Raw genomic sequence first — 27,716 nt, forward strand, 5'->3', positions numbered from 1 at the left:
ACATGTGGCTTGAGTTCTGGTTTCACTGGACTGCTTCCTCCAAGAACAAGCCACCGCCTCTAAAATGGATAATGACGCGCCCTCCTCACGGGGCTATCTGGAGAAGAAAATGCAACAGGCAGGTTTCTTCTGCACATCTTCCCACCTCACCTGCCAACAGTCAGCAGCCCACAGCTGTGTCCTGGCACTCCACCTGCGTGGTCAGAGGCCGCCCTCTGCACCTCCACATCCCCAGGGCTGAGGAGGACTAGGCAGAGCTGGGAGGGGCTCCCATTCCTGATGCCTGGAGTGCGGGGCACGAGACTCTCCCCATTCTCGCACTGCAGACCCCCAGCCCCGTGCAGGGTCACAGGACAGAGAACTGCCCCCTCCGTCACTGAACTGCCCCTCAAGCTAATGACAATGATGCCTCCAGAGAGGCCACAAATGGAAGGTTTCACAAGAAGCAGAGACCCTACTTGAAGATCACAAGCAGCAAACAACAAAATAAGATCAAGGACATGGAGCCGGCACAGAGGCCTCTCCAGAGGGTGCTGCACAGGACCTCTGCCCTCATCACACACCTTAACTCCCTGGGCATGAGGCCCAGGGAAGGGCAGCAACTTGCTCTGGGATACGTGGCTGGTGAGGGCACACCAGAACTGCACTCCATGCCCACCTATCTCCGGAGCCCAGACTCCTCCCAGAAGGGGACCCAGGCCAGACACTGCCTTCATTCCCTGCTGCCCTAGGTTTGGAGCAGATGCTGGCATGCATATTTGCTCAGTTTTCCCTGTGTGATTCAAGCTGAAGATCTGGTGTCTCTGCTGAGTGACAATTAACCTCACACCATTTCTGATGAGCTCCTCTTTCTTGCCAAACAGTTAATGCTGCATAATCAGCCCACATCTGCTGAAAGGCTCTCCCCAAACACATGGCCGTCTCGCCCCTTCGCCTAAGCTGCTTCTGAGCAGGACTGCACCTCCAAAGCAGGGTCTTTCTTGCCACTGGCTCCCCTGCCTCGGTATTTGTTCCCATGTTTATCTCCCATCAATTCTCAGAAAATTCTGGGGTCCAAGATTGTTCTAGATTACAGTGAGATGAAAACTCTCAAGGTGAATCAGGCTTGCTTAAAGCTGACTACCAGCTAGCAAGGGGGATACAGGCATGTGCAATTTCACTGAGAACTGCCTGGACAATAGCGCAGCACTGAGCCCCCAACGGGATCTGTCCTCCACAGGGGACACACAGTACCAAGCCAGAAAGGCACGACAAGGCCCAGACAGCCCACGAGAGCCCTCTCCTTGTCTTATCCTCCTGGGGGAGACACTCTAGGAAAGAGGCAGATGGGAAATGGGGCTATGAGGCAAGAAGGGATCTCATGGAGGCAGAGCAGGCACAGGAGCAAATGTGACACAGACCAGGCCTGGCATGGCATGGCAGAGCCGCTGTTACAGTGAGCCCTCAAACCACCTTCCCTTGTGTACCAAGTTTCAAGTATGGGCACTAGTAGGCTTTTTCCTTCTGGAACAGAGAATGCCAGGTTTTCCTGCCACTCCTTCCCGAGGCCTGTGCCGGTCACTCCAAAGGTGCCCCTCGGGGAGGGAAGTGAGTGGAGGCATCCAGTGCTGCCTCTGAAGCAGCAGCCAAGAGGTCCGAGGGCAGAGCCCAGCCAGACCCCTGGCCTGGGGAAAATGCAGGGCTGGCTTGGACCTCCTCTCCACCATTCAAGACAAGCTGTTTTGTGGGGTGTGGGATGTAGAAGGCAGTGGCCAAAGGCTCAGAGGTCTTCTGCAAAGTCACCAAAAAAATGGTTCGTAAAGGTTCTGCTACGGGCAGTAAGGATTATTTCAAATATTGGATACATCCACTTGAGGGATGTCACCTGCACTGTCCATGCGCCTCGGCTCAGTGTGGCAGAGCGCCAGATGTTTGGGTCCTTCTCTCTCATGTCCTGGACTTACATAACAGGACAGCTGAACCACAGGGCCAGGCAGAACTAAAGCGCTCTTCCAGAGAGGCCATGGTGCTGACCACAGAGCCTCTCTATGGCCCGGTGCCCAGCTTTACCAACCCGCTCACAGTTCAGGAAATGCAGAGTCTGCTCAAGGGCTGGGAGGAGGAGTCAGGGCCACTGGGGTTTCCATGATCCATCAGTTTTTGGGCACAGGGGATGTGATAAGTAACAGCCACACATTCTGAGTACCAGGCCCTTGGACCAAAGGCTGTGAGCAGCCCCTGTAAGGATGTCGCCGTACCCACCATCATTGAACCCAAAGCCTTGGGCAAATACCAGATGTCCCTGGACCCTGTGCTTCACATGTGCTGGGAGAGTCACCCCAGGAAGGCAGCCCTATGGAGATGGGTGCCCACAGGCTGTAGAGGCCAAAGAGCGAGTGGGGTCCATTCAGCCCTCTGCCACGCAGCCAGTGAGCACATGGCCTCGGCACTCCATTTTCCTCCCTGAAAAGTAGGACAGGAGTCCCTCAGGGTCAGTGAGAGGACCACACAACTGAGGGAGGGCGCCCTGCAAACACCGGCCTGCACAGGTTAGGAGTTGGTGACCCACTTCCCAGAGCCAGGGTCAGGCTGATGCGTGTGCAGATAAGGGAGGGGAGGACTCAGACACCCCCATGAGCCTCAGGCCACTCGCTGCCACTGTTCAGCAAGAGAGGGTGGGAGGGACTCTCTTCACCATGACAGGCACTTGCAGAGGTGCCTAACTTCCTCCAAGCCTCCCCCCGACAACGGGGCCCTGCTTAAGTGTCTCTCTGGTAGCTTTCATGCTCATCATGTGCCTTCTGCCCATGACCTCCTTGCACCAGTTTCTTTGGGACTGTCTGTGGTCAAACCCCCAAGGTGGAAAATACACATAGCAGTCAGGTAAGGCAGGTGACTGAGCATCCCATCAGATCCTGGCCCCAAAACCCCAATGGCTTTCCAACCCTGGGCTCCAAGCAAAAAGCCCACTTCTTACCCCAGCCCGCAAGGCAGACCATGATGGCACCACCGACCCAGAAACCCCAGTCACCCCTGCCTCGCTGCGCACTGCACGGGCTTGCCTTCCCTCTACTCAGGATGTTCTCCCTGATCATCTCTGCAAAGCTGATCTCATCATCTGTGACTTTGTGCCAGTGTCACCTCCTCAGCAAGGCCTCCCTGGCCCTCCAATCTGAAGCTGGCCACCTTCCACTTCTACCCCCTCTCATCCTGCCTGGAGATCCAAACCACACTGACCTGCTGGATTCTCATTATTGCACATATCGCCAACTGAAACAGCCCCGCCTGTCATCCATCCACCCACTTTCTGCATTGCAGAAACATGCCCAGGGCCTAGCTGAGTGCCAGGTGGCCAGCACACTCTAGGCAATGATCTGCTGAGTGAAGAATGAACTGGGACGGAGCCGTGACGTGCATTAGAGGAGATCCCCAGCCCCACTGGAAAATGTTAGACAGTACTTGACAGAAGGATGCTGAGCAGAGCGAGGCTGGGGGACAGTGACGGCTGTGCGTCTCCTCGTCTGCTTCCTGTGCTGTCACCGTCACACCGCCATGCTGCAGGACCTGCAGGAACAATCTGCTCCATTCACAGCAGTTGCTTCCCGTTTGCTGCATTTCCAACATTCACAGAACCAATTTCATCGCCTTCCCTTTCTGCGGGACCAGCTGGCCGGCACCCCCGCCTCTGAGGTCTTGTCCGAGCGCTGTGGGGCCAGTGGACTCCAAGCTGCCAAGCATTCAGAAGTGCAGTCTCTGCCGGGAGCAGGAGGGGTCCCCTCGCCTGTAGCTGCTCCTGCGGGATATTAGCACTTTGTTTTCTCTTCTTCGCTTTTTAATTCTTCAGAAACTGTGTTAACCACTGTTCACGGTGAATTCGCCTGGATCTAACGGGTTGGTTTCTGTCTCCGACAGGCCCTGGCTGGTCCAGGGAGGCCTGCCTCACCCGCTCCAGGCACAGAGCTCCAGCAGGGAAGCAGGGGGTCCTCCAGCACTGCCTCCCCACCACTCCAGGGAAGGGGTGGGGTGCCTGATGACCTCTGGTGACACATTACTAATGTAAGCTCGCCATTACTGCCACAGATTAAGCTTCTGGTGGTTGCATTATATTTTGGAACCAATCGTTTCTTTTGCTTTTCAAGAGATATTTTTTTAAGCCACTCCTCCCCCTCCCAAAAAGGAATTATCCAAGAGCACTACGATGTCTGACTTTCAAAGGAGGCATTGTTAATCTTTTGGCCAATAAATAGGCAATTAACACCCACTCTGAGTCTAGTCGAACCAAGTTCCCATCAGCGTGGGGACTGCAGCAAAGGCTGTGTTCTTCGTGTGGCATTTGGTTTCTGGTTTCTCGACTGTTGCCTGAAGCTGCAAGGAAGAGTGGGAATTCGGATGGCTGATACCACAAAAATAGTAGATAAATGGGCTCCTGTCAGCAGGAGAAATTCTCCATCGATGCAGTGCTTGGGGTGACAAAGAACCATGCTGCCAAAGGCAAAGTGGGCTCAGGTAAAGGCTTCATGCTGCCTGCACGGTGTCGGGAAAAGGCCCAGTCAGGCGCCAGCCATGCTCAGCTCTGGGCGCAGCTGTCTCCATGCCATGTCCATCTCAAGGACACAACTCTTTGTGCTTCCTGCTCTGGCCCTCACTGGGCTCTCAACAGCCCGCAGGCACCATGCTAACCTCAGGCTGGGAGGTCCATCTCTGGGTGTCTCGGATAAGGAAGCAAAAGTAAGGCAAGGAACACCAAAATCCTCCTGGGGTTGCCAGGCGTTCCTTTCCCTGCAGCCTCTGAGGCCAAGCTGGAGATTACTCGGCTTCATTAGGAGAATCGAGGAGGCCATCACAGGCCCCTTGTTTCCCGGAGCTGCTGTCCCAGCTGTTGTACACTGACCAGGTGTGGTACAGCTGAGACAAGATCCAGCATGACACATGTTAGAAACCATGAAAGAGTCTTCCTATGGCCCTAAGCTTCCCCCAGCCCTTCTCCAGCCCAGAGTTCAGAATGGGCAGCCACTTTTAAGTAGACAAGAACAGAAACGCTTGGGCAAAGGAGTCAGAGGTTTGCAAACTGAGAATTGACAGGAAAGGATCAGAAACGGGGCCTCCACAGGGGGAAGGAGCAGCAAGGCTAGCGATCACAGACGCACAAGCACTGTGGGTAAGATGGTCCCGTGGATACCTTCACACGGAGACAAAACAGGTCATGGTGATCCACTAGATTGCATTTCTACTACTGACAGATCAAGAAGAAATACAGTCAAAGTGAGGACTGCAGGTTAGGTAACAAGAGGGACTTCCGATCAGCAAACACTAAACAGGGCAGCCTAAAGAAAGTTGCCGCCTTTGGGGATTAGAGGGTTGATTCTCTGCCCAGTGAAGCCTATGACTAGGAGGAGCTGGAAGCCAATAACAAGATGAACCCTTCAGCCAGCCCAGCCGCTTTCACCAAGAGAACATTTCTCGAGCCCCTTATGCCTATCACCACTTCCACTGCCCCCACCCTCATCCAGCCCAGCTTCATGTTTGCCAGTAGCCTCCTGACTGGCCTCCCGATCTCCCCCAGAACCTACAGTCTATGCTGCTCACCGTCGTCCCAATGGAGCTTTTTATTGCTCCCTGCTTAAAACCTTCTGATGCTTCCACCCTGCACCCAGGGTTCCCAGTCATTCATTCCCTCTGCCGCTGCACACAGGACAGGACGTGAAACACCGATGTGGAACTTGCCCTTAGCAACCCACCCATAAAAACTTGCCCTGGAAATCTTCAACGCTAGGTACCAGAACAGTTTTTCCAGACATTTCTGAAGCAGCTCCTTGCACTCAACTCAGCAGAAGCCAACCCTGAGCCCTCCTGCGTGGAATATTTCACTGCCAGGAGGGGACACCATTGCTCTGCTGGGCACAGTAGCTCAGGGGGCACTTGCCCTAGGACCTGACCCTCCTCCAGGTCAGGCCCTTCCTAATCCAGGTGGAGCTGGCACCTCCTAAGGGCCTGAACTCTCAACGCCATCTCCACATGGTCCCTCCACATCTGGTCCCTGGGCATCTGTGGAATCACCGGGATGGTCATATGCCCATCTCTGCTGTTCCCTCAAGTCCCAGACTTACCCAGGGAACTTCTGAGATCCCAAGGTATTGGGGCTCTGCCCTAGACCTGCTAATTCAGGTTCTCTGGGACAAGGTCTAGGAACCTGCAGTGTACTGGCTTCCCAGACAACTCTGACACCCATGGCGATACCTGCGCAGATGCACGCAAGGTCAGAAAGCCCAGGCTCAGAGATGCAGGGCAAGCGGCTCAGTCACCACACGGCTGGGTGGCAGACAGCCTCTCAAACCCAGGTCTTCTGACTCCAAGCACAGCTCTGTGCCAACCACAGTCCACCTCTGTTTCCCTTAGGACATGAGAGGCCTCTACCACAAGGCAACAAGGCGAGACCCAGCTCGCAGAGTTACAGAGCCCTGGACTCACACCCCTGCAGCACAGCTCAGCAACTCCGCCATGCCCTCAAACGAGGCCTCCTTCTGGGGAGCAGGGATGTGGCACAGCACAGCGCTACAGAGACAAGGAATTCCTGAGGAATTCATGAGGCTGGTTCATGCTGACGAGGAGCAGTTCCCACCTTTTGCCAAATTTCTCTCCTTACTCCTAAAGTGCAACTCCCAATATGGCAGCCGACTCTTTCTGAGCACGTGTCCTGTGCACATAGAACTAAGCCCCAAGCACTTCATACAAATGAACTCATTTAATGAATGAGACATTTAACGCAACGAGAAGGCGTACCACCCGTCCTCGTGGATGGGGAAACTGAGCCATGAAGAGGTTCCATAAGTTGCTCAGGGTGAGGATGGAGTTCACTCCACGGGCAGGGCTCCAGCCTGAGGCCCTGCTTTCCACCAGCCCTGTCTCCTTGTCTCAGCCCATGCTCTCTGTTTCTCCTTCAGCAGCCTGAAAATGACATGAGGGTTTCTCCAAACTCTCCTCTGTGGGCCCTTGGAGTTGAACCGTCAAAGGGGCAGCCAGCTGACCCACAGGCCTTTCTTACTCTGGCTTCCACGAAGTAAAACTGGCCATGTCCTCAGATGTGGCAAGGCCTCAGCTGGTAAGGCCTCGTTCTCCCTGCAGCCCATAGGCTGGGTCTCCCAAGCCTCTTTGCCAGTACCAGAGCAGGGCCTGGTAAACCAAGAGCGCTCCCAGCATGCCCGGGGCTCTCATCTGAGCAGCTGGCTTTGGAAAAGGCCCCTACTTCAAAGAGTCCAAACCTCCTAGCTTCTCAAACACTCTCTGTTCAGGACGGCTTCCAACTGAAGCACGGAAATCACCAAGTGGCACTAAAAGCTGCCTCCATAGCAGGCCCCAGATGAACTCCCATTTTCCTCCACCCCAGGAGATCAAAGCTACTATGTCAACACTTGCCCCGATCCCAATGACCTTAAGCAGATTGCTTGTGCAAGCCGAGGGCCGAGACTAGTCAGCAAGGAGGGATCCGGGCGGAGGCTGCAGTCAGCCGAGATCTCACCACTGCACTCCAGCCTGGCAACAGGGCAAGACTCTGTCAAAAGAAAGGGAAGAGAGGGAGGGAAAGAAAGGGAGGAAAGCAGGGACAAGGACTAGAGCTGAAGCGAGTCTCCTGGAACTCTGATGCCAGCATGCGCCACAGGTGGCAGGATCCCGGCCCAACAAGAGTGGCTGCCCAGAGCAGCAGAGGGACTGACAAGAGAAAGGCGGCAGCAGGCCTGGGTTTTCTTTGTTCATCAAAGCTGGCATCCGTTGAGTGCCAGCTGTGTGTCAGATCCATGTCACGTGATTCCTCCCACACTCATGAGAAACAGGCACAGTTATTCCCATTTTACAGACACAGACATGAGGCCCGAGGCACACAGCTCAAAAGTGGCAGAATGGGGACACAGCCCCAATTATCTGACTCCACAGCTCCCAGTTCTCTCTGCCACACTCTCTATGTCCCATGGGCAGCATTTCTCCCGAAGGGCCTGCTCAGTGGTCGTCACCCAGGACCAAGCACAGCAGGGGAGCACTGAGCCGGGGTCAGGAGGCCAGGGCTCCCACTTTCCAGGGCACCTCACCATGTGACTTTGGGCAAGGCCCCAACTCTCCCTGGACTCTAGAGGCCTCATCCTCAAGTGAGGGGATGGATTAGAACAGAGATGGCAGATGACGTTCGATTACTCATGAATTAGCAATGGCCGCCAAGGCTGACAAGGGGAGGATCCTAAGACCTCTGCTAAGTTCCCCTGAAAAGACTGCCATGATTGATTAGCCATGTCTGTCAAGAGCACGGAAGGAGGCGTGCTAGTTCAGCACCCAAAGCTGCCCCCTTGATGTCCCTAAACTCTGACAGTCCAGGTCTTAGTGGCACTCTTCCTTTGTTCAAGACTATCCTAACTATCTCCAGGTCAGAGGCAACTATTCCCATGTGCCTGCCCACAAAAGTTTTTGCCTTTACTTGTATTTAGCATTTCTTTCATTCCAACGGGCTTTCTAGGGCTTTCCATGTCTCTCTGTCTCACCAGATCTTCACACTGTTTGCAGTCATGTTATAAGGGGTGTTCCACCTCTGAAGTCCTCTATTTGCCGTTGGCACAGCTCCCCACCCTGAGAGGAAGGGTGCTGAGGGTGCAGGGCAGCGGGAGCCCTAGGCAGCTGTAAGGGGAACAGCCACTGGCAGGGTGGACACGAGAAAGCCACAAAGGCGCGGGCAAGCTGGGCTTGCCACACAGGAAGTTGGCAAGGAAAGGCACAGCTGGCCTGCAGCTGCTGGGGGTGCCTGAGCAAGAAGTCATGCAGCCACCCCACATGGTGACCAAGAAGGGCCACTGTCCCTCAGAGGCAGCCCCCACCAGCACAAAAGATGGAAAGTGGAAGTTGGCTGGGGGCTTCACCTGGGCAGGACCCATCCAGCAAAGAGCTGCCGGTCACCGATGAGCGTCTGCACAAGCTCTCATGACTTCCCGCAGCAGCCCCCATCCTGCGCAGCCCCCATGGCCCTGCCCACCCAGGTCTCCTGGACTCATCCCCAGGAACACGGCTCTCAGAGGCTTCCCAAAGACGTGCTGGCATGCTGGTTTCTACCTCATGCTTCTTTTCTACCCCAAACTGCCCCTGGCCAGCTTTCACGGTCCCTCAAACATCTGCTAACACAACAGTTGCTGCCTGTTTGAGGCCTGCTGAGGGAGGTTCGGGCCTGGTGTGTGGGCAGCTGCAATCAATCAAACCTCTGTTTCGGCATCCCAACCCCTCCCCACAAACATCTTGCTTCTGTTTGAAGCACTGCTGAGAAATACAATTTGTTGCTCTTTCAAGATGACCAGCTTGGAGTTAAAAATACAGCAGGGACTGTGACACCAGGGGATTGCATTCAATGAGTGATCTTTTTCATTGTTGCTCTTTTCTGAATCTTCGCTCATATACATGTGATCCATGTCTAAATGGCCGCCTATAGCTCAAGTCTTGCTGGAAGCCAACCAGTGCTGGGTGGTCAAACCAGGTCTCAAAAAAGCAGTAAGGAAAATGTCAGCAAAGTCCTGCCAATAAACAACTCACACCCTCAGGCTGGGCCCTGCCCTCAATGGCACACATTGTCATATTGCAAAAGGAAGGCTACAGCTCCACAGAGAACAGCAACCAGAAGGGACGAAAACAGCACGTGAGGAGGCAGGCTGTGCAGGAGGTCCTGGAGCCAGCTGGAGCAGGGATCACAGTGTAACTAGTCCTCTGAGCTGCCTGAGGGCAACTTGCTCTGTGGAACCGAGTGGTTGTAATTACAAGTCCAGGGAGGGCGGACACTGCTGCACTAGGTCCTTGTGTCATTCCCCCCAGTAGGGCTTTCCTCACTATTCAACCTCCCCAACTGAGGACCCAGACGGCCTGCTCACCTGCAGCTTCATTCAGCAGCTCTGCCTGCTCTCCTGGCACCGGGGTTTTAAGAAGACATGAGCAAAGACCACCTGAAAGCAATGTCTACACCCCACCAAGGGCATCTCATCCCCGAGAGACAAGAGCCCCCACTGCCGTTAACGGGACAGCTGCGCCCCAGGCATGGGCTCGGAAGGGGTGGGGTGGCCAGTGGGCCCCTGGGATATTTCCACCCTAGTTTCAAGGGCGACAGACATGAGAATGCTCACACACGGCCAACTTCCTCTGGCGAGGGGTGCAAATCTGATTCCGTCACCATTTCATAACCCTGGGCTCTGAACAGAGCTGACCGCAGGCTGAGCTGAGCCACAGGGCAGGCCTCCTTCCCATTTACCAAAGAAAAGCGATGAGGCAAAAACATGAACAAACAAGACAAAGTGGCATGAACAGAAATGGGAGGATGGAAACGGAAAACGGTGGATGAAGAGAAGGCATTCTCACAGCAGACTGAGGTCACCTCCCAGGAACGTCCACCCTCTGCTCCTAGTTCTGCCTCTGGCACCCAGAAGCAGCCCACACCTTTCCTCCAAGTCCTGTGACTGTGACGATAATCACAGGTGTTTGTCAGCACCCACCCTGGGCTGGCCAGTGCACTGGGTGCGGCGTGTGTGTACATTTAGATACAGATACACACATACACATATCAACAGATGTGGATACACACACACAGCTACAGATACACACCCATATGGACTGACACACACGTCCACATAAGCACATTCTCCACACACGTCGTTTCCCTTGTACCTCCCACAGTCCTGTCCTCCCACATGTTAAGCAATTTGCCCAGGGCTTCCAGCCTCTGGGCCCCACCTCTGGAGGCCTTCTGGTTTGTCAAATGTCACCTTCTAAATGCAGACCCAAAAGTGAGCACCACGCCCAGACGGTGGGCAGAGGGACCAACAGAGCTTCAGTTTCCTCAGGAGGGACTGGAATGGCCAACCTCTGAGGTCAAATCTCCTGACATCCCCTGCACAGAGTCTACACCCAGGGCGCCTGCTCCTGGGGGACTCAACTGTGGATACAGAGAAGGGCAGGGCCTGGGACCTCAGCGCTTCCAGCCCTCTTACTCTCTCGGGTTCTCTCCCTGGTCCCTTTCCTGCTGGCGGGTTGGAGGGGTTCCAGCTAGCACAGTCCAACTGGCTACACCGAATCATGGCCAGAGGGAAGGAAGCCCCCATGTTCTCAAGCACACCCTCAAGGTCTGCTCTGGGACCCAGGTGGGGCCTCTAGGGAAGCTGTGGCTTTTCATAACAGCCAGCTGCTCCAAAGGTCTAAGTGAAAAGGCCTGTCTGTACCTTTAACCTGAGGCTCTCACACACCTGGCCTCAGAACCCACAGACGAAGGGCGCCTTTACAAGGATGCACGAGTGGAGCTCTCACCCCTCAAAGGCAAAGGTATAAACTGAGATCAAAAGGCCCAGGAAAGGGAGGCCAGAGCACAGCAGAAGGAAGTGGGCCTCATCTGGTGCAAGCCTTCCCTTCCAAAGATATGGAAAGCCCAACTCAAAGCCTTGCTTCCATGGGCATGCAGGGCAGGCCCCACCCCCTTCTTGGTGGTCCCAAATGTTGAGTGAAGCCACAGCACACAGATGCTGGGGTCTGTGGCCAGTGGTCCCACCTCAGTGGCTATCTGGCAACATGTCAGTCCTTGTACACCAGCGACACACCCAGCTCATCAGGTTCCCATGCACGAGGCCCTGCACTGTCCAGGGCTCTTGACAAATACACAGGGATACCCTATAGGCCTCGTTCTCAGGGCCCCATAGAAAAGCAAGGCTCACCTCCCCAGGCTAGAGATCATCTGATGGCAGAGCATGATGGAGAGAGGGCTGGCCAGGATCTAGACTCCTGGTGTGGGCATGGCTCAGCATGCACAGGCCCAGCCTCAGGGCTCTGACCACAGGCCTTGGGTACACATGCTTCCCAGAGGCCCCTCTCTACTTTTCCTGTGCCCGAGACCCACTGCCAAGAAAGCAGCCAAGGACAGAGAGGCTGAACCAGAGCAGGCTCCTCAGGCTCCATGCACCTGCCCAGATCCAGCAGGCCCACCTGGAGCCAACGAAGCCATCTATACAACTGGTCACAGCCCCTCTGAGCAATATAGTTTTAAAGAGTTTCTCACCAAATGAGGTCAGGAAATGTCTCCAATGATGCCAGTGGTGTTGTTCCAACTATGGCTAGTAAAATATAATAACATGTATGTTGTTTTTATTACCTATCTAGCTTATTAGGTAATAAAATATGCTCAGCATTAAAAATTTAACTGAAGCCATTATCATGCCCAGAACTCTGGACTCTGGGTTTTCATCAGAAGTCAGCCAAATCTGTCACCTCTCCAGCCTTTTTACCTATGTAAATTTTTCTAGAGAAGGGAAATTCCTCTTGGTATCCAATAAATGTGCTCAATCCCTGTCCTAGCTAGTAAAGTCAAAAACGTCCACTATGCAGGAAAGAGAACAGCACACGCCTGGAGCCGCAATGGAAGGAACAGAAACTGGATGAGGAGGGGCAGCAGCTCCGCCCCACAGCCCCGCGGGCCCTCCCCCAAGCGGACCGCACCGGCACAGAGGAGGCACAAGCACACCACCATCTTGCCCTCCTATTGCCCCAGCCAGCGCCCAGGCTCCTGAACAAAGGTGGCCAGAAAGTCTGGACTCGGGGCCAGGTATGCTCTGGACCTAAGACACCTGCACCTCTTCCCTTCGGGTAGACCTCTATGTTAGGAGTAGGAACTAAAGGAGAGAGGGGCAAAACCCTATGAAGAGAAACTGCACTTACTTTGTAAAAGGAAAGAAGACCCAACTGAGAAAACAACATCGGGCAATGAAGGAAGTCAGCTATGCCCGCCTGAAACACAGTGAGCACAATGATCCTGCCTGCCCTGGATCCGGCCAAGGCCAGCCCCTCTGAAACCAACCTCACCAACAAGATCTTCACCCTCAGACCCAGTGAGGACCAATGTTTACAATAAACAAGCCCAGAAAAGATGATGGTCAGACCGTGGCATTAAGCAACTGACAGCCTCCTGAATGAACACAGAACCAAGAGGTCACAGGGGCCAGCACCACTTCCTGGGCCTCATGATCACCTTGCCATCCCCAGCCACAACCAGATGCAGCAGGCTCAGAGACTCCACTGATGACGGAGTATTAACTCCAAGTTCATCTCATTCAAATCAATATCCAAGATCAGCGTTAGCACAAGGCAGGGCTCCAAGACAGAGGATAAAGTCCAAGTGACAGGGGCATGTGGCCAGAGACTTCCTCTACAGTGAAGGGCAAGGATGACTGCAGAGGCAGCTCAGAGGATACTGATCACAACTTCTCGACGGCCTCATATTTCAAGAGTTTAATCTAAGGAATAAACTGCCCCCAGTCACTAGCTCTCAGCAACCATTACCCACAAGCCCAATCTCAGGATCAGCATCATCCAAGGGACACTGAATCCCAGTGTGTGTGTGAATGTTTCCTGCAGCAGCTACAGGGGTGGCTTCCTGGGAGAGACGGCTCCAGTGAAGGGCCAGAGGGGATTCCCAGTGTTTGGTCCCTGAGTCTGCCCACCAACGCCCCGCCTCTCACCATCTGCCTGCCCTTGTACCCCTAGCACTGAGCTCACAGTGAAAGGGAATATTTGGTTGTAAATAGAGAGAAAAATACATTTTTTTAAAACCAACTGGAAATAAGCTTTCTTTGAACAGGTTTAAAGAACAAAGAAACTAACCGACTCCTGAGTATTTCGGAAACCAGAGTCCTACGCTTGTCTAGGATGGCCCAGAACCAGCAGAGGCTCCAGTGAGCACCAAGGTGATTCCAGGCTGCCAGGACTCTTACCTGTGCCATCTTGGCAAGGTCTAGAGAAGGCCTCTGCTCTTGAACTTCTTCAGGGCGCCGCCTTTTAACACCGACTTTCTTATCATTAAGGACACACGGCTGGGAGCGGCTGCGGGAAAGGCCACTGGAGCGTCTCGCCAGCTCTGGCGTTGAGGCAGGTGTGCTGTTGGCTGAGGGAGGACAGTATTCCACAAAGGAAAACTGCTCGTGTGAGCAGGAGAGGGACCGCTGCAGGTCCAGCCGGCCCCCTCCCACGGGGCACAGGTCAGGGCTCCAGGTGTCACCTGCCTGTCCACAGGGGGCTGAGCCTGGCACCCCTTGGCAGTTCGGCCCTCCAAATCGGTGGTGAAGTCCTGCCTGGTCACAGGGGGAGGAGAGCACATTGGCCCGCGAAGGGAGGCTGAAGCTGGAGCTCCTCTGCATGGTGCTGAAGCCGTTGGAATAGCGCTGGACGCTGCCCCCGCTGTAGCAGCGTCTCTTTTCCACGGGAGTCCAGACTTTGGAGCCCAAAGGCCTCCATGATGTCCGGCAGCTGGACATCTCATCGGAGAAGGACAGTGAGCGGCACTGGCGCTTGCTAGGGGGTGCTGAGGGGTTCCCATTGTGGTCACTGATGCTGAGGTCTTTGATCAGACTGGTCACAGCACAGGCGGTCACTCCCTCCCGGTGCCACAGTGAGCTGTCCTTTTCAGGCAGGCATTCCCAGATGCTGGTGCTCGGTTGGTCAATCTGAAGAGGGCATTTCCTGTCCAAGTCTCGCCATCTGTCATTTTCTGGTTCATAAATGACAAGGAGAAAACAGAATTTGAGAAGGCCTTCACTCCAGCCCTCTATTATCTCCACACCAACAACCCATTTCAAACACAGCATCTTAACAGCCAAAAGACTCCTAGAAACCATCCAGTCCAACCTCATTTTACAGATGAGAAACTGAGGCCCAGAGAGGGGAAGTGAATCCCAAGGCTTCGAGTTGGAAGTGGAAGCAGAGCAGGGCCTAGAACTGATAAACCCCTGGGACTCCTGATAGGGTTTTCTTTCCAGTGTACCACACTGCCTCCCAGGAGAATCCAAAGCAAACTTTCAGCCAAAATGCCTTCTCAGCTTATGGATGGGAAACCAAATCGCCCTGAATCCTGCCCTGGGGGGCAAAAGAGCCAGGACAAGACATGTGTTAAGTGCCACTAGGTTCTCTGCAGCTCTCAGGACTGGGACTTGATGCCCTGGCAGAAGACCACAACCAAAAATGTCTCTCAACACCTCAGATGGCCAAGGACACAAGATGGCTGGGGCACTGCCAGGTTAGTTCACCCGAATTCCACCTTTAAAGCTTTTGCTGAGAATAGAAGCTGGAGCTTATACTGATTTAGGTCACCTCCACCAAAAAGCTCAACACCAACATCATCAATGGCTGCCGATCACAGCACTTTCTCTGTGTTCACTCGATTTTTCACTTAAAGCAATTGAAATCTGTAAGGACAAGTCTTGGGCTTCACAGACTTAAGGGCACCACTTAAACTTATGCATTCAGGTCTTTACTTGAATACATGACTAAATAAGCTACCCTGCTATGAAATGCTACATTTGCACTTGAACCTTTATTTCTCTGAAATATTCAAGAACTAGATACTATTTTTCTACTATGGAATCAGGTACCACGCTGGGAATTTTAAGAGATGCAAGATAAATTCGACATAGTTCCTGTATTCCAGTTTATAGTAGAAAAGCAAAGTTAGGAAATATGCCGTGCTGTCAGGGAACAACTTGTTAGCACTATTTCCTCGAACCTATATATATTTACAAACCATGCACATGCGGATGGCTTGAGCCAGTCAAGAGAATAGAAGTGAAACCGGCAATGCTACTCGGAGGTATTCAAATGCACACTGGTCTCAGGGCAATGCAGATCACTACTGAGCATTTACCCTGGGCAGTGTCATCCACACAGCACCCTGTGTGCAGGTACAGTCATGGACCAGATGGGGAGACTGAGGCTTGGGGGACATTGAGCAACTAGCCCAAGGCCACACAGCTAATACCTGACAGGATGTACACCCACGTCAGTCAGGCCCCAGAGCACAGGCCCTTTTCTATACTACACTGCAGCGCTGAGGTAGACTCAGGTGAGCCTGACTCTGGCCCTGCCCTCAAGGAGTTTAAGGGTCAGGGAAGATGTGCTCAGGTGCAGAAAACTGAGACTTAACCCATGAGTACTCGAGGCAGCAAGGACTACAAACCTATCTCCTCTACCAGTGGCCACTCCTCAAAGGGCACCAAGAGACACACCCCAGCGGAGCATTACAAGCAGCAGCTACGTGACTGGCTCAAGGGGAATGAGGTCTGCAGCCCAAAGGGAGGGCCAGAGCTCAGAGTAAAAGCCAAGGCAGAGCTAACGGTGGTACTCCTTCTTTTTGGGCATCCTGCCAAGGTCATGAGATAAGGACTGAGGGAATACAGGAAGCAATTGTCCAGAGGCTGTCTTCACGGAGTGCCTCAGAAGCTGGAGATGCAGCAGGGAGACAACAGCGCAGGCAAGCCGGCTACAACAGAGCAGGACTGTCGCTGAACATCCGACTCATTCATCATACACTGCTCATCTCATCTCAGATTTCCCAGGCCCTGACCACGGCAGGCCTCCATATCTGCTCCTCCAAAAATCATCCAAAATACCTTCCTGCAAGTTGCATGAGGATATTCAAATATGCTTCAGCACCCAAGGAAACCACTTCCTTTGGGTATTCACCATTCTGTTACATCAGTTTCAGCTTGACACTAGTCAGCAGCTGAAAGTTCAATAAACTAATATAAAAATTTTTTTTTTGAGACAGGACCTGGCTCTGTCGCCCAGGCTGGAGTGCAGTGGCATGATTTCAGCTTACTGCAACCTCCACCTCCCAGATTCAAGCTATTCTGGTGCCTTGCCCTCCTGAGTAGCTGGGATTACAGGCATGTATCAAACACCCAGCTAATTTTTTTATTTTTTCTAGACATGGGGTTTTACCATGTTGGCCAGGCTGGTCTCAAACTCTCGGCCTCAAGTGATCCGCCCACCTTGGCCTCCCAAAGTGCTGGGATTACAGGCATGAGTCACGAGGACCAACTATAAAGTAAAATTAAAGGAAATATAAACTTTTGTTGACAGAGTCACAACATTCCCAGTTATCTGACTTAAAAGAAAACAAAGTTATCTTAAGAAGAAAGTGAAGATTTATGTATGATGCTGCTTATGAAAATGGTAAACATAATTCAAACATCTTACAGCAGGGGCTGGTTAAATCAATTACCAAGGAATAACCCGGAGCACGAAGAAGCAGAGTTTCAAATAATATTAAATGATGTGGGGAAATGCTAGGAGTATAAACCTAAGCGTAAAGAAACAGGATATGAAACCGTATAGACGGTGTGATTCCTACTTAGCAAAATGTGTATGTTGTGCTAGGAAGGAAATAAACCAAAATGTTAATAGCGGATTGGCAGACAGCTGGTTGATTTATTTTTTCTCTTTATTTTTTCTATAGTCTCCAAATGTTCTATGAGAAAAAATGTATTACCAAATATGTGGGGGGCGGGGGGGCACCAAGCCCACGGGTGCTGTGCCCTTGCTTAACTCAGGAAGTGAGCCAGGGTCGGGGTGGGGCCTACAGCCTGCCCTCCTCTGGGCTGGCTCCTCTGGGTGTTCAGGAAGTTGCCGTACAAAAACGCTGGCCACTAACTTCTCTTTTGGGACAAGGCACTGAGGCACCAGATGGGGCAGGAATGTGGCCGATTGAGGAGGAAACCAATGGGCTTGGCACGGAGCGGTGAGGGTGGCCGGCGCTCACAGAGCCCAAGGCACAGACTGTGTCTCTGTCAGGTCTCAGGGAAACCTGGGATAAAAAGGAGTTAATCCCCCTCTCAGAGGATACCATCTTCTCTTCCATTTTTGTGCCACTGGCCTGGAATTTTCCCCACCTCTAGGGAAATCATGAGAAGAAAGGGGAATTGGGAGCCAGGTAAACAGGAACACACCCTCTCTCTCATCTGCTAGTGCCCTTCCATTCCCACAGCCATCCTGCGATCTTTGTGCTTCTTGAAGGGACTCCTTAGGGCCTCCCTACTCCAGTCCTATCTCCTTACTGCCTCTAGAGAACTTTCTGAAGCCCCCACCTTAGTACCTATTGTGGCCCATTCCCTTCAGCTGTTACCCACTGCTTCCGGGAGAGAAGGCAAGCATTTCAGACCGGCACCCGGGCCCATCTCCTCATTGTTCCGGTCAACAAACCCTGTGCTCCAGGTATCAAACGTCCTATGACAGTGAGGGTCAGAAAAGAATCACACGGCACCAAATTCATCCTTGAAGAATTCCTGAACCAGCCCACAAAGTCCACCTCCTTCCCCCAGCTTTGTGTAGACAACCCAAAAGAGTAATTCTTATGCACCAGCAATTCTTTATAAAACTAAAGTTTAATAACTATACTGCAGGAGCGAGCATGGGTAAGATCTATGTACAGAAAGTCTGGAAGTCCCACTTGCGGGGCCTTGAGGGAACTATCAAAACCCAGGACATCAGAGCTAGATGATGAATTCCTACAGGACCTACTCATTCTGTGTTACAGAGTAAGCCTCTATGGCCTCATAGATAAGATTTCTTTGTTGGAGGGAGGATTCAGTCAGTTTTTAACTGTGAAGGGAAGTACAGCTTCCCCCAAACATCAGCTCTTTCACTCACCCACACCTTTGCAAAGGCCTGCAATGTTAATTTCCTGCCTTTATCCTCCTTTCACCAAGACAGTCTCCTCGTTTAAAAAGCCAACTCAAAGCTCCTCTGGAGATACACCTTCTCCCAGCTCTGTGCACCTGAACTGTAATTCTGATCTGCTTACACACCTACTTCTCCTCCTAAGCCACAGACTCTCAAGCACAGTCCCAGTGAGGCTCCCTGGTGCCCAGCCCAGCACAGAGCAGGGCACACAGCAGACCAGAGTCTGGTGTGTGAAGGACTGGGTTGCAAACTGAAATAAAAGCTACAAGAGGATGTGGCATTCCCTTGGACTCACGTGTCTTTTGGCCTTGGCAAAGGTGAGTCTTCCTTGGCCAGGTAAGTCCAAACTGGGCTGTGCCCTGAACCACCTGCCCCGCCTGGGCCATGTGGCCACGTGTGACTCGGCCAGGAGGTGGGTTGGCAGAGTCATGTCTAAGACACTCTGGAAATGCAATGCACTGCTACTGGGTATCAATATCAGCCAGGTGGCCACTTGTGCAGCCTGCAGGCAGATCATATTTTAATTGTTTCTATCTTTGTCGCTTTGAGAAGCACAATACGAGAAAAGTAAAAACAATCAAGGCTATGTTTAGCCCTATGTTTTCCCCATTCGCTCAGAGAACAGAAAGCAATTTATTGGGTCAGATCACCAGACAAAAGAAACAGGAATAGAAGCTAATTTTTAATGGCAAACTGCCCCAACCACTAGTCCCTGACATCACACTATACAAAGGGCCTTGGTAGGCCTCTGAGAAGAGAATGCAGTGTGCCCCCGCCCCCCTGTTCAATATCACTTCTGCACAAACAACTATAACTCTTTGAAGTCACAATGGCCATGGATGTAGGAGTCCACTGAGCAACAGTCACTTGGTGGAGTGGAAAGGGCAAGGGCCTGGGTTCAAACCTCAGCTCTATCAGTTACTCATCCTCATAGCTATTATGAGAATTAAATAGGCATCTCGTACAGAGTATAGAGTAGGCTCTCAAAAACAGCAGTCATCATGCGGATAATTAACAGTATTGGAGACGCTCTCCTAACTGAGACTTGACTCAACTAGAGCTGCAACTGGGTACCAGCCTCCATGGATCCGGCTGGAGCGGTAACCTGGCTTCTCTGCACTAGAATTTCTCAACATGTGGGTTCTAGGCCACCTACAGGAGCATCATTTGGGGCTGTGTTAAAATGCAGATTTCTAGGCCCCATCTCTGACTTGGTAAATCAGAATCTCTCTGAGTAGGCACTGGAATGCAGATGACATGGAGACCTGAGTTCTCAAACATCTGTCAGAATAGCGGCCATTGGGGCCATCCAGCACCACTGCCCAGAAGCTTCAGGAGGGTCGACAATTCTGGTCTCTACAAATTTGATTTCATAACATCATTGAAAGTTGGTGTTTATATTTTGGTTTAGGCCAATTACAGGAAGTAGAACTATGGAAAATAGAACTTAGAGGTTTCACAGGACAGGATGGGGACCTTCAGGGCTTCCTTCTCAAGCTACACAACATGCTCTTGATAGAGAGCCATCAGCAAAGGCCTGAGGGGCTAACTTACTACTGTGAACAAGATGAGTGTGAAGCCTCCCACTTTCTCCCTGAGAACACACTGTGGCCCATCAGCTGTGTCCCAAAGCTAGGCAGAGGGGCTCCCCATCCACCTGCAGACTGACACCAAGCCCCTGGGAGCCCTGAGCAGGGCGCGATGCCCCACAGCCTGAGAGCATGGCACAAGCCCATTCAGTCCTATGCTGCGCCTGTTGCTTTAGCCTTTAGGGCATACAAAGCTTCTCCGTGTCCCCACTGAGCATATCTTCACAGGTCTGAAATGATACATATGTGACAGCATGTATATTTGCGTGTAGCATAAACACACACGGGGCTTTGCCTGCAGATGGGAAGGTGAGCCACACAAGTGTCCTGGGGCCCAGTTCTCTCTCAGTCTTGGACAGACTAGGTGACCAAGGTCTCTTCCAAAGCTGAGGTTCAATGTCTGAGCTTGCAGTTTCTAACTTTTGATTATGCCACAAAGAACAGGAGAAGGAGATGCCTACATACACAGAGACAAGGACCCAAATCCCCAAATTCGCACTCACAAGGCTCTGGTCCTGCCACCGTGTGACTAAGAAGGGCAGAAGACTGCGGAATGCACAGACCCTAGAGGTAGAAGCAAGAAAAACACTTAGAGGAACATCTGACCTCAAATTATTTCCATTTCTACCCTTACATATGAAGGAAAATTCCCGAGGCCCAGATTCTTGGGGGTCTATAAGCCTTCATATATTAAAAAGATAGAGGCGCTTTAGAGGCCTGGAGAGCTCTGTGCTGTTTTCAGTACAGCAGAATGTGGTTTTCAGAAAAGGTTAAGCACCTCATGTAGAGACCAAGATACAAAATGCCCCATTAGCAAGCCTGCGGTCAGATCCCGACCAGCTGACTCATTCTTAGATTTCACACCTATCTACTTGTGCTGACAATCTCTCTTCCCTGCCCTGTGGGTTGGGTTGTGCTAACTCGGCCTCGGGACACGAAGATTCTATGCTTGGTTTGGGGAGAAGCCCACCAATCCTTCAATGGGAAAATCAAGAGAGCCGAGGTATCTTTCTGAAGGTGGTTTTGCTAAACTGATCTTATGAAAAGAACATGGGGGTGGGAGGGCACAAGCAGGGAAATGACACGAGCTCCCCCACGATGGTATCATCTGTTTCTAAATGGACTCTGGAGCCTCTGGCTCCCTGGAGAATCTCTTTGCCTCTATTACCAGAAGGAGACTCAACTTAGACTGTGTCAGGAACAAAAGGTCCTCGGGCTTTGCCTGCCGGGCCTCAGCTTCAGGTCCTGCCCACTCACCTGGAATGGACTATAAAATGGCAGCTGTGTCTTGGGTTCAGGGACAGCAACACAGGACACTGAGTTCCTCACACAAGACAGAAGGAACAAGGGATGAGGATGTTCCATCAGGCCCCACATCCAATGAAGCAGTAAGGCGGGTGTGCAGGCCTCTGGGAGGTGACAGAGACACTGCTAAGGACAAAGATCCAGGGCCCTGCCCTTACCAGCAGAGTTGGGGTGGCCCATGGCAGCTGCCACTGCTTCTGGGAAGTCTCTGCTCTTACAAAAAATGCCCAGAGGGATCCTCAAGGTTAAAAGCCACAGCACATGAAACACTGGGAACAGGGGCCTCAGTGTCACCATCTACACCCCCCAGCTCCCACAGGTACCCATAAATGTACTGGGAGCAACTAGTATTTGCAATGGCAACAGGAACTCTGAAGGGACAACAAGGTCAGTGTGCTCCATCTCCTCTGATTTTCCGTCCCGACTGTGCGTGTGCCCAGAGCACGTGAAAGGGGAGCTGCTGGTGATGCATCTCTCAAGTGAGGTGCACAGCAAAGCTGGGCGCTATGAAACAGACGAGGGAATTGACGGCAGGCAGAGCTTTTCACGGAACTGTCAATAAATGCATATTCATTGCTAATCAGCTAACACTCCAACAGGGTCTTTGCTCTAGCTGAGAAAGAGCGTGAGTGTGCATCCCAAGGACGAGACTCATCTCATGGGTTGTCACAGCAATGCCCATCTGACAGGGAAACTGGGCTTCAGAAAAATGTCCCATCTCCCGCACAGACACACATCCAGCAAATGACAGAGCCCAGACGTCAACCTAGTCTGCAGTCCCAAGGGCATACTCTTGCAGTTGGGCCAGGCTGCCTAACGTGACCATCTCTCCATGTGGAAGGCATGGCACTCAGGCTGGCAGTGGCCATTCCCTGTCCCTCTGGCACTACTGTGGTCCCCTCCCAATCAAGTCAGCCCAACCTGGGCAAGAAGGCAGCCCCAGGAAGCTCTGATTTCACTTGTCACTGGCAACACTATCATGTGCCAACCACATTTTACATCTACTTCCATTCTGTGCTTTATTCCAGAAACACTGTCTGAAACCAATGAATGGTACAAGGAAGAATTTAAATATCCTATGTCGATGAAGAAACAATTTTAGATATTTTTAAAAATCACGTAGATGACCATAATAAAAATAAACTAATAATAAAGCAAATCTTTAAAGATAATATATATACATATATATACACACATACTTATACATGGATGTAATGTTTTCTCAATGAAAACAAATCTCGTTCTAGCATACACTGGTTACCAAGCAGTCTCTTACTGGAGGACCTGGCCCAACGATCACATTCAAAATGACTGTCTCTGAAAAACACAAGAAGTGGCCGAGACCAGTAATTGGGCCTGAGAAGCTCTGATTTGGTTATTGCTGTTATTCATTTTGATTCATTCATTTGTTTATTTGTTCTAAGAATTCAAAACCACTCAAGCTCTGAAGGCCACCTTTTCCTGCAAGTGCAATCATTTTCCACTTTCCCCGACAAATAGTGGCCGAGTTTAAAGACCAAAAGCTACCAAATCTCAAAGCAAAATCTCTCAGTCCTCCCCAGCTCAACACAGCCAACTGGTTTACCCTGTAGAAATTAACACAGAGAGTGCCCCAGGGAACAGCCCTTTTATGTACAGAGCAGACTTTAACAGCCAAGTAATTAAACCCTGAAAGTAAGGGCTTATAATTAAAATGCTGACAAACCTGAACTGGAGCGGCACAAGGAGAGCTGCTATAATATTTTTACAATTCCTTTTTATACATAATGTATGATCCTTCTGCTCAAGTTTCCTCTATGTTCTTTGCCTGTGAAATAATTTACATTAATAAATAATTTATTACCATAACTCCTAAAGTAATTATGGGTTTCCATCCAATTTTTTTTAGCATGTGAATTGTTTTGTTCTCTGTCCATTGACTTGTATTTACAAGACTTTTCCTAGTAGCCTTTTTAAGATAATTGCTATTGCCTATGCTTTCTCACATAGTATGTGATTTCCAGGTCCCCTCCTCGCCTAAGTGGTGAGGAAAATGGAATGTGTGGTGTCCATTGTCCCTACAATTCAAATGCGCTGAATGGCTGCAATTAGCCAAGGGGGGTGAATGGAGACGGCGCTCACTCCACTTGCCCTGTTTCACCAAAAAAGATTAAACTAGCGCACGTGTAACCCCGGGTTCCCCACTGCAAATGGCAGAAGATCTGGAGGGAGCCTGGACTGAGTGCGTGTGTGGCTCTGCCTCTCCCCACACAGGATGCCGCTCAGCCACAGCCCGCGCCCCTCTTTTACCCACTAGAAGGGGAGCCAGGAGGAAGGGCTGGCTGCAACACCCAGCCAGCTGACCAGTGGGTGGGATGCACCATGGAGCTGCCACCTGACCCATGTTTCTTTCCTGTGTTGAGAGCACAAGACCCGGTCATATAAATGGCTCTTTCCCAGAGAAGCTGTGCAGAGGAAATTCCGCTTCAGCAAAGAAGGTGGGCTGGGGATGCTCTGGGAGATGAGAAAGGAGGCCCGGAGTCCAGTCCCTGCTGGCAGGATCCCTGTGGCGAGGGCTGAGCTGGCACCTCATAAGAGGCACTCAGCCCTGTGTAGGGCCGGCTGGGCAGCACTCAGCTCCACCCTCTCTGCTTCTCCCATCCACACTTCTCCCATCCATGCTGGCTTTGTTCTCTCTTCCACACTGAAAAGCACAAAACCACTTTTCTGTATCAGGTTCCTAAAACTGGGGTGGGGGACAGGAGTGGGGAGGGGCCTGGTATCCAGCTTGCAATCCCAGGACGTGAAGTGCTTTAAAGAAAACAAAAAAAGCATAGGCCAGGTGCGGTGGCTCACACCTGTAATCCCAGCTCTTTGGGAGGCTGAGGTGGGTGGATCACCTGAGGTCAAAAGTTCCAGACCAGCCTGACCAACATTGTGAAACCCTGTCTCTATTGAAAATACAAAAAATCGCTGGGCACAGTGGCAGACACCAGTAATCCCAGCTACTCGGGAGACTGAGGCAAGAGAATCGCTTGAACCCAGGAGGCAAAGGTTGCAGTGAGCCAAGATTATGCCACTGCACTCTAGCCTAGGCAACAGAGTGAGACTCCATCTCAAAAATAAATAAATAATAAGTCATTGTTGTGAGCACTCAATTATATGAGTTACCTGTTTTATCTAAGTAGGTGCAGAGGAGGCTGAGCTACTTGAAAGGGTGACATTTTAAGAAGCAATCAGGATGCTGTGCTCCTTGCCCTAATGCACTTGCACAGATTTTCTGCAGAACATTTGTGAAATTTGAACTCATACTGGCTTCCAGCGAGGACTGTGGCATGGGGGCTCAGGAGGAAAAAATCCTGAGTCACAGGGCCAACTGTCCCCAGCTCTCCTGGGAGAATTCCACTGCTCAGCACCAGAACATGAGTCCTTTATCTTCAGGAGACAGGCTGCAGGGTTGGTGATTATGATAATTTGGTGTTTTATCTTTGCACAGCATTGTCCAGCACTGGAAGGACCCAAAACCCTCTTGAAAAGTCCAGCCGGCCCCTCAGAGTATTCTCTTCCCCACTGTTGAAAAGCAGGCACACTGGGCATGGTGACTCACGCCCATAATCTCAGCACTCTGGGAGGCCGAGGCGGGCGGATCACAAGGTCAGGAGATCGAGACTATGCTAGCCAACACGGTGAAACCCCGTCTCTACTAAAACTACAAGAAATAACTGGCCGTAGTGGCACATGCCTGTAGTCCCAGCTACTTGGGAGGCTGAGGCAGGAGACCCGAGAGGTGGAGGTTACACTGAGCTGAAATCGTACCACTGCACTCCAGTCTGGCAACAGAGTAAGACTCCGTCTCAAAATAAGTAAATATAAAATAAAATAAAAACAGGACACCTGAGATGTAATCTCGCTGCCTGGGGTGCACTCCCAGTTCATGGAGCACAGGGAGGCCTGGAGAGGTAACCCAAGCTTCCACTAGACAGAGTGGGCAGGGTAAGGCCCCTGACTCCTGACCCCCACCAGCAAGTGCAGGAAAGGGACAGAGGCAGGAGGGAGGATGTGTGCTAGTGCGTGGCCATCTCCTTAAATCCCCACAACTTGCAAGCTGAGGAAACCTAGCCAGGAAGACAGGGCAGTATCCCCATAGCTCAAGGGCCTCCACACTCATGGACGCCGGCCTACGCTGTGCAGAATTCACTGTTATTGATCTTTCTCCTCCATCAGACAGAAATCTCCTTGAGGGAAGGGGCAGGGTCCGATCCACTCTCTCCCTCAGCAGGTGCCTGACACATAGCAGGCGCTCAAATCATATCTATGACAGCAAGCCATGAAAATGCAAAGGCAATGCGATGGTCACTCAGCGATGTACGATCACGCAGGGCAGGGTTTTCCTGAATCAGGGAGGGGCTGAGCAACAGAAAGATTAGGCCTATGGGAGACAGAGCAGCAGAGGAGAACAAGAGGTCTCCAAAGACCCCCAAAGGCTTCCTGCTCCTCCCTCTGCTGCCTGGCAGTGTCCTGGCATTGTCCCACAGAGCAGAAGGAAGACAGAACCCTGCTGAAGAGAAGAAGAGCCTAGGACGGAGGCATTGGCACCCAGCCAGCACATCCTGAAGAGCCACTCTGTAAACAGGAATCTGGAGACTCAACACAGTCCCTCCTGGAAACCATGACCTCCTTGGCAGGAAGCAGGTTGCTGGGCTCTGCAGCCTCTGACAGACTCTCCTGGGTCAGCTGGGCTTTTCCCCCGACACCTCCCTTCCCCAGGGCCTCTGCCTTGGTATCTGGGCCTCAAGACCTGCCCCTACAAGGGCATCTCTCTCTCTCTCATCACAAACCCACCAGACTTCCACCTTATTATAACTTACACAGTGCAAAGATCAGAAAGCCTTGAACAGCCTTGAAATAAAGACGAACGTCTCCACAACCCAGTTTACTGGTCTGGCCCAGCTGACAGCGAAAGTCTAGGCAGGGTTGAGGGGCTGGGCATGCCGGGGCCTCTCTCTCTTTCCCAGGAATGACACAGGAAGGAAGCTCAAAGGTCCAGGAAGCAGGCAAAGAGGCAGGCTTCTGAGCTATGTGTCTGGGGCGCTGAGGGTTTGCCAAAAGCTGTAAACCACCAGGGAGGTATTCAATCCTGTGGGGAGAGACCTCAGAAGTATGTCGCATGGTAAACCAGGCCAATTGATCTCCGTCTCCACCTTCTTCAGTGACAGTGTCAGGAGCACCGCCAGGTGTCCCAGAGCCTTGGCACGTGGTGGAAAAAAAAACTATCTTCCTTCGCCACCCACCCGAGTCCAACTCTGCCTACTGAGGGACCTTGCAGAGGGGCACCTCGCTAGACCTCCGTTCTCCCACATGTAGATGAAGCCACTGGCAGAGCAGGCAGGGCCCTGCATGTAAGGAGACTGGAACAGTGCTCAATCTGACACAATGGCACCCTCCATCGCCTCATCTATGGGGACTGTATCTAAAGAAGAAAAACAAAACACCGTACGTGGAGTAAAAGGACAGAGAAGGAAAGGCAAGGGAGACTACAAGGTCTGACCGAAGTCAACTTGGAATCTGAAAGGCCACAATAGTCATCCATCATCCAAGAGTGGCTCCGGAGTCCAAACAGACGTTACGGAAACTCACCCGGCAAGACGTCCCCAAAGGTGGGCAAGGAGAGCCACAGAGAGACAGTGAGAGGTGAAACAATGCCCAACCAGCTGAAGCGTCAAGAAATCAATATAATCAATAGTCATTTTTTTTACCTCCTGTAAAAAAACAGTAATTCACACCTGCACAGAATCAGAAGATGAAGGCAATCTTCTCTGGAAGGCACGTGAGCAATATGAATCAAGAGCCTTAAAAATGCCCCTGCCCTCCAGCCTGTCTATTCCACTCCTGGAGACTATCCTGGCAAATTATCTAAAAGGCAGACAGAGACTTCGGCACTGACATAGTCACTGTTCATCCCGACAGCAAACAGAACGGCCCCTGGACCCCACAGCCTAGCCACAGTTACATCGCTAAAGACAATCTGATGCATTTGCTACACAGCGCAGTACTGGAGACCATTCAAATGAACAACTTTAACGCTGCGGGAACATGATGGTAACCGCTCCAAGTGAAAAAAGCAAACGAATATAGTTTTACATAATTACATGTTCAACGTGCAGTGGGCTATATAAAAAATGCTAACAACATAAACATACACGAAAATATCAACAGTAACTCTCCCTGGGCACTGAGGCTACGAGAGAGTTTTGTTGCATATTTTACACTATTGTACATTTTCTGAATGAATAAAATCAACATGAATTACTTTAATCATCAGACAGAATTTCTCAATGTTAGAGTTGTAAACCACACAACAGT

At 51.6% G+C, this 27,716-nt stretch overlaps 1 protein-coding gene across 2 annotated transcripts in view; it reads right to left on the reverse strand.

The window, feature by feature from the left end:
• The window catches only part of FAM53B (family with sequence similarity 53 member B), a 118,781-nt gene that overhangs the window by 43,335 nt on the left and 47,730 nt on the right, over nucleotides 1-27,716 (reverse strand). For both annotated transcript variants that reach the window (XM_054243436.2, XM_078346721.1), the window contains exon 4: nucleotides 13,743-14,515. In XM_054243436.2, coding sequence (XP_054099411.1) covers nucleotides 13,743-14,515 — 773 coding nt within the window. The remainder of the gene's footprint in view (nucleotides 1-13,742; nucleotides 14,516-27,716) is intronic.

This window comes from Callithrix jacchus, chromosome 12, assembly GCF_049354715.1.
Source record: "Callithrix jacchus isolate 240 chromosome 12, calJac240_pri, whole genome shotgun sequence".
Classification (NCBI taxonomy): Eukaryota; Metazoa; Chordata; class Mammalia; order Primates; family Cebidae; genus Callithrix; species Callithrix jacchus.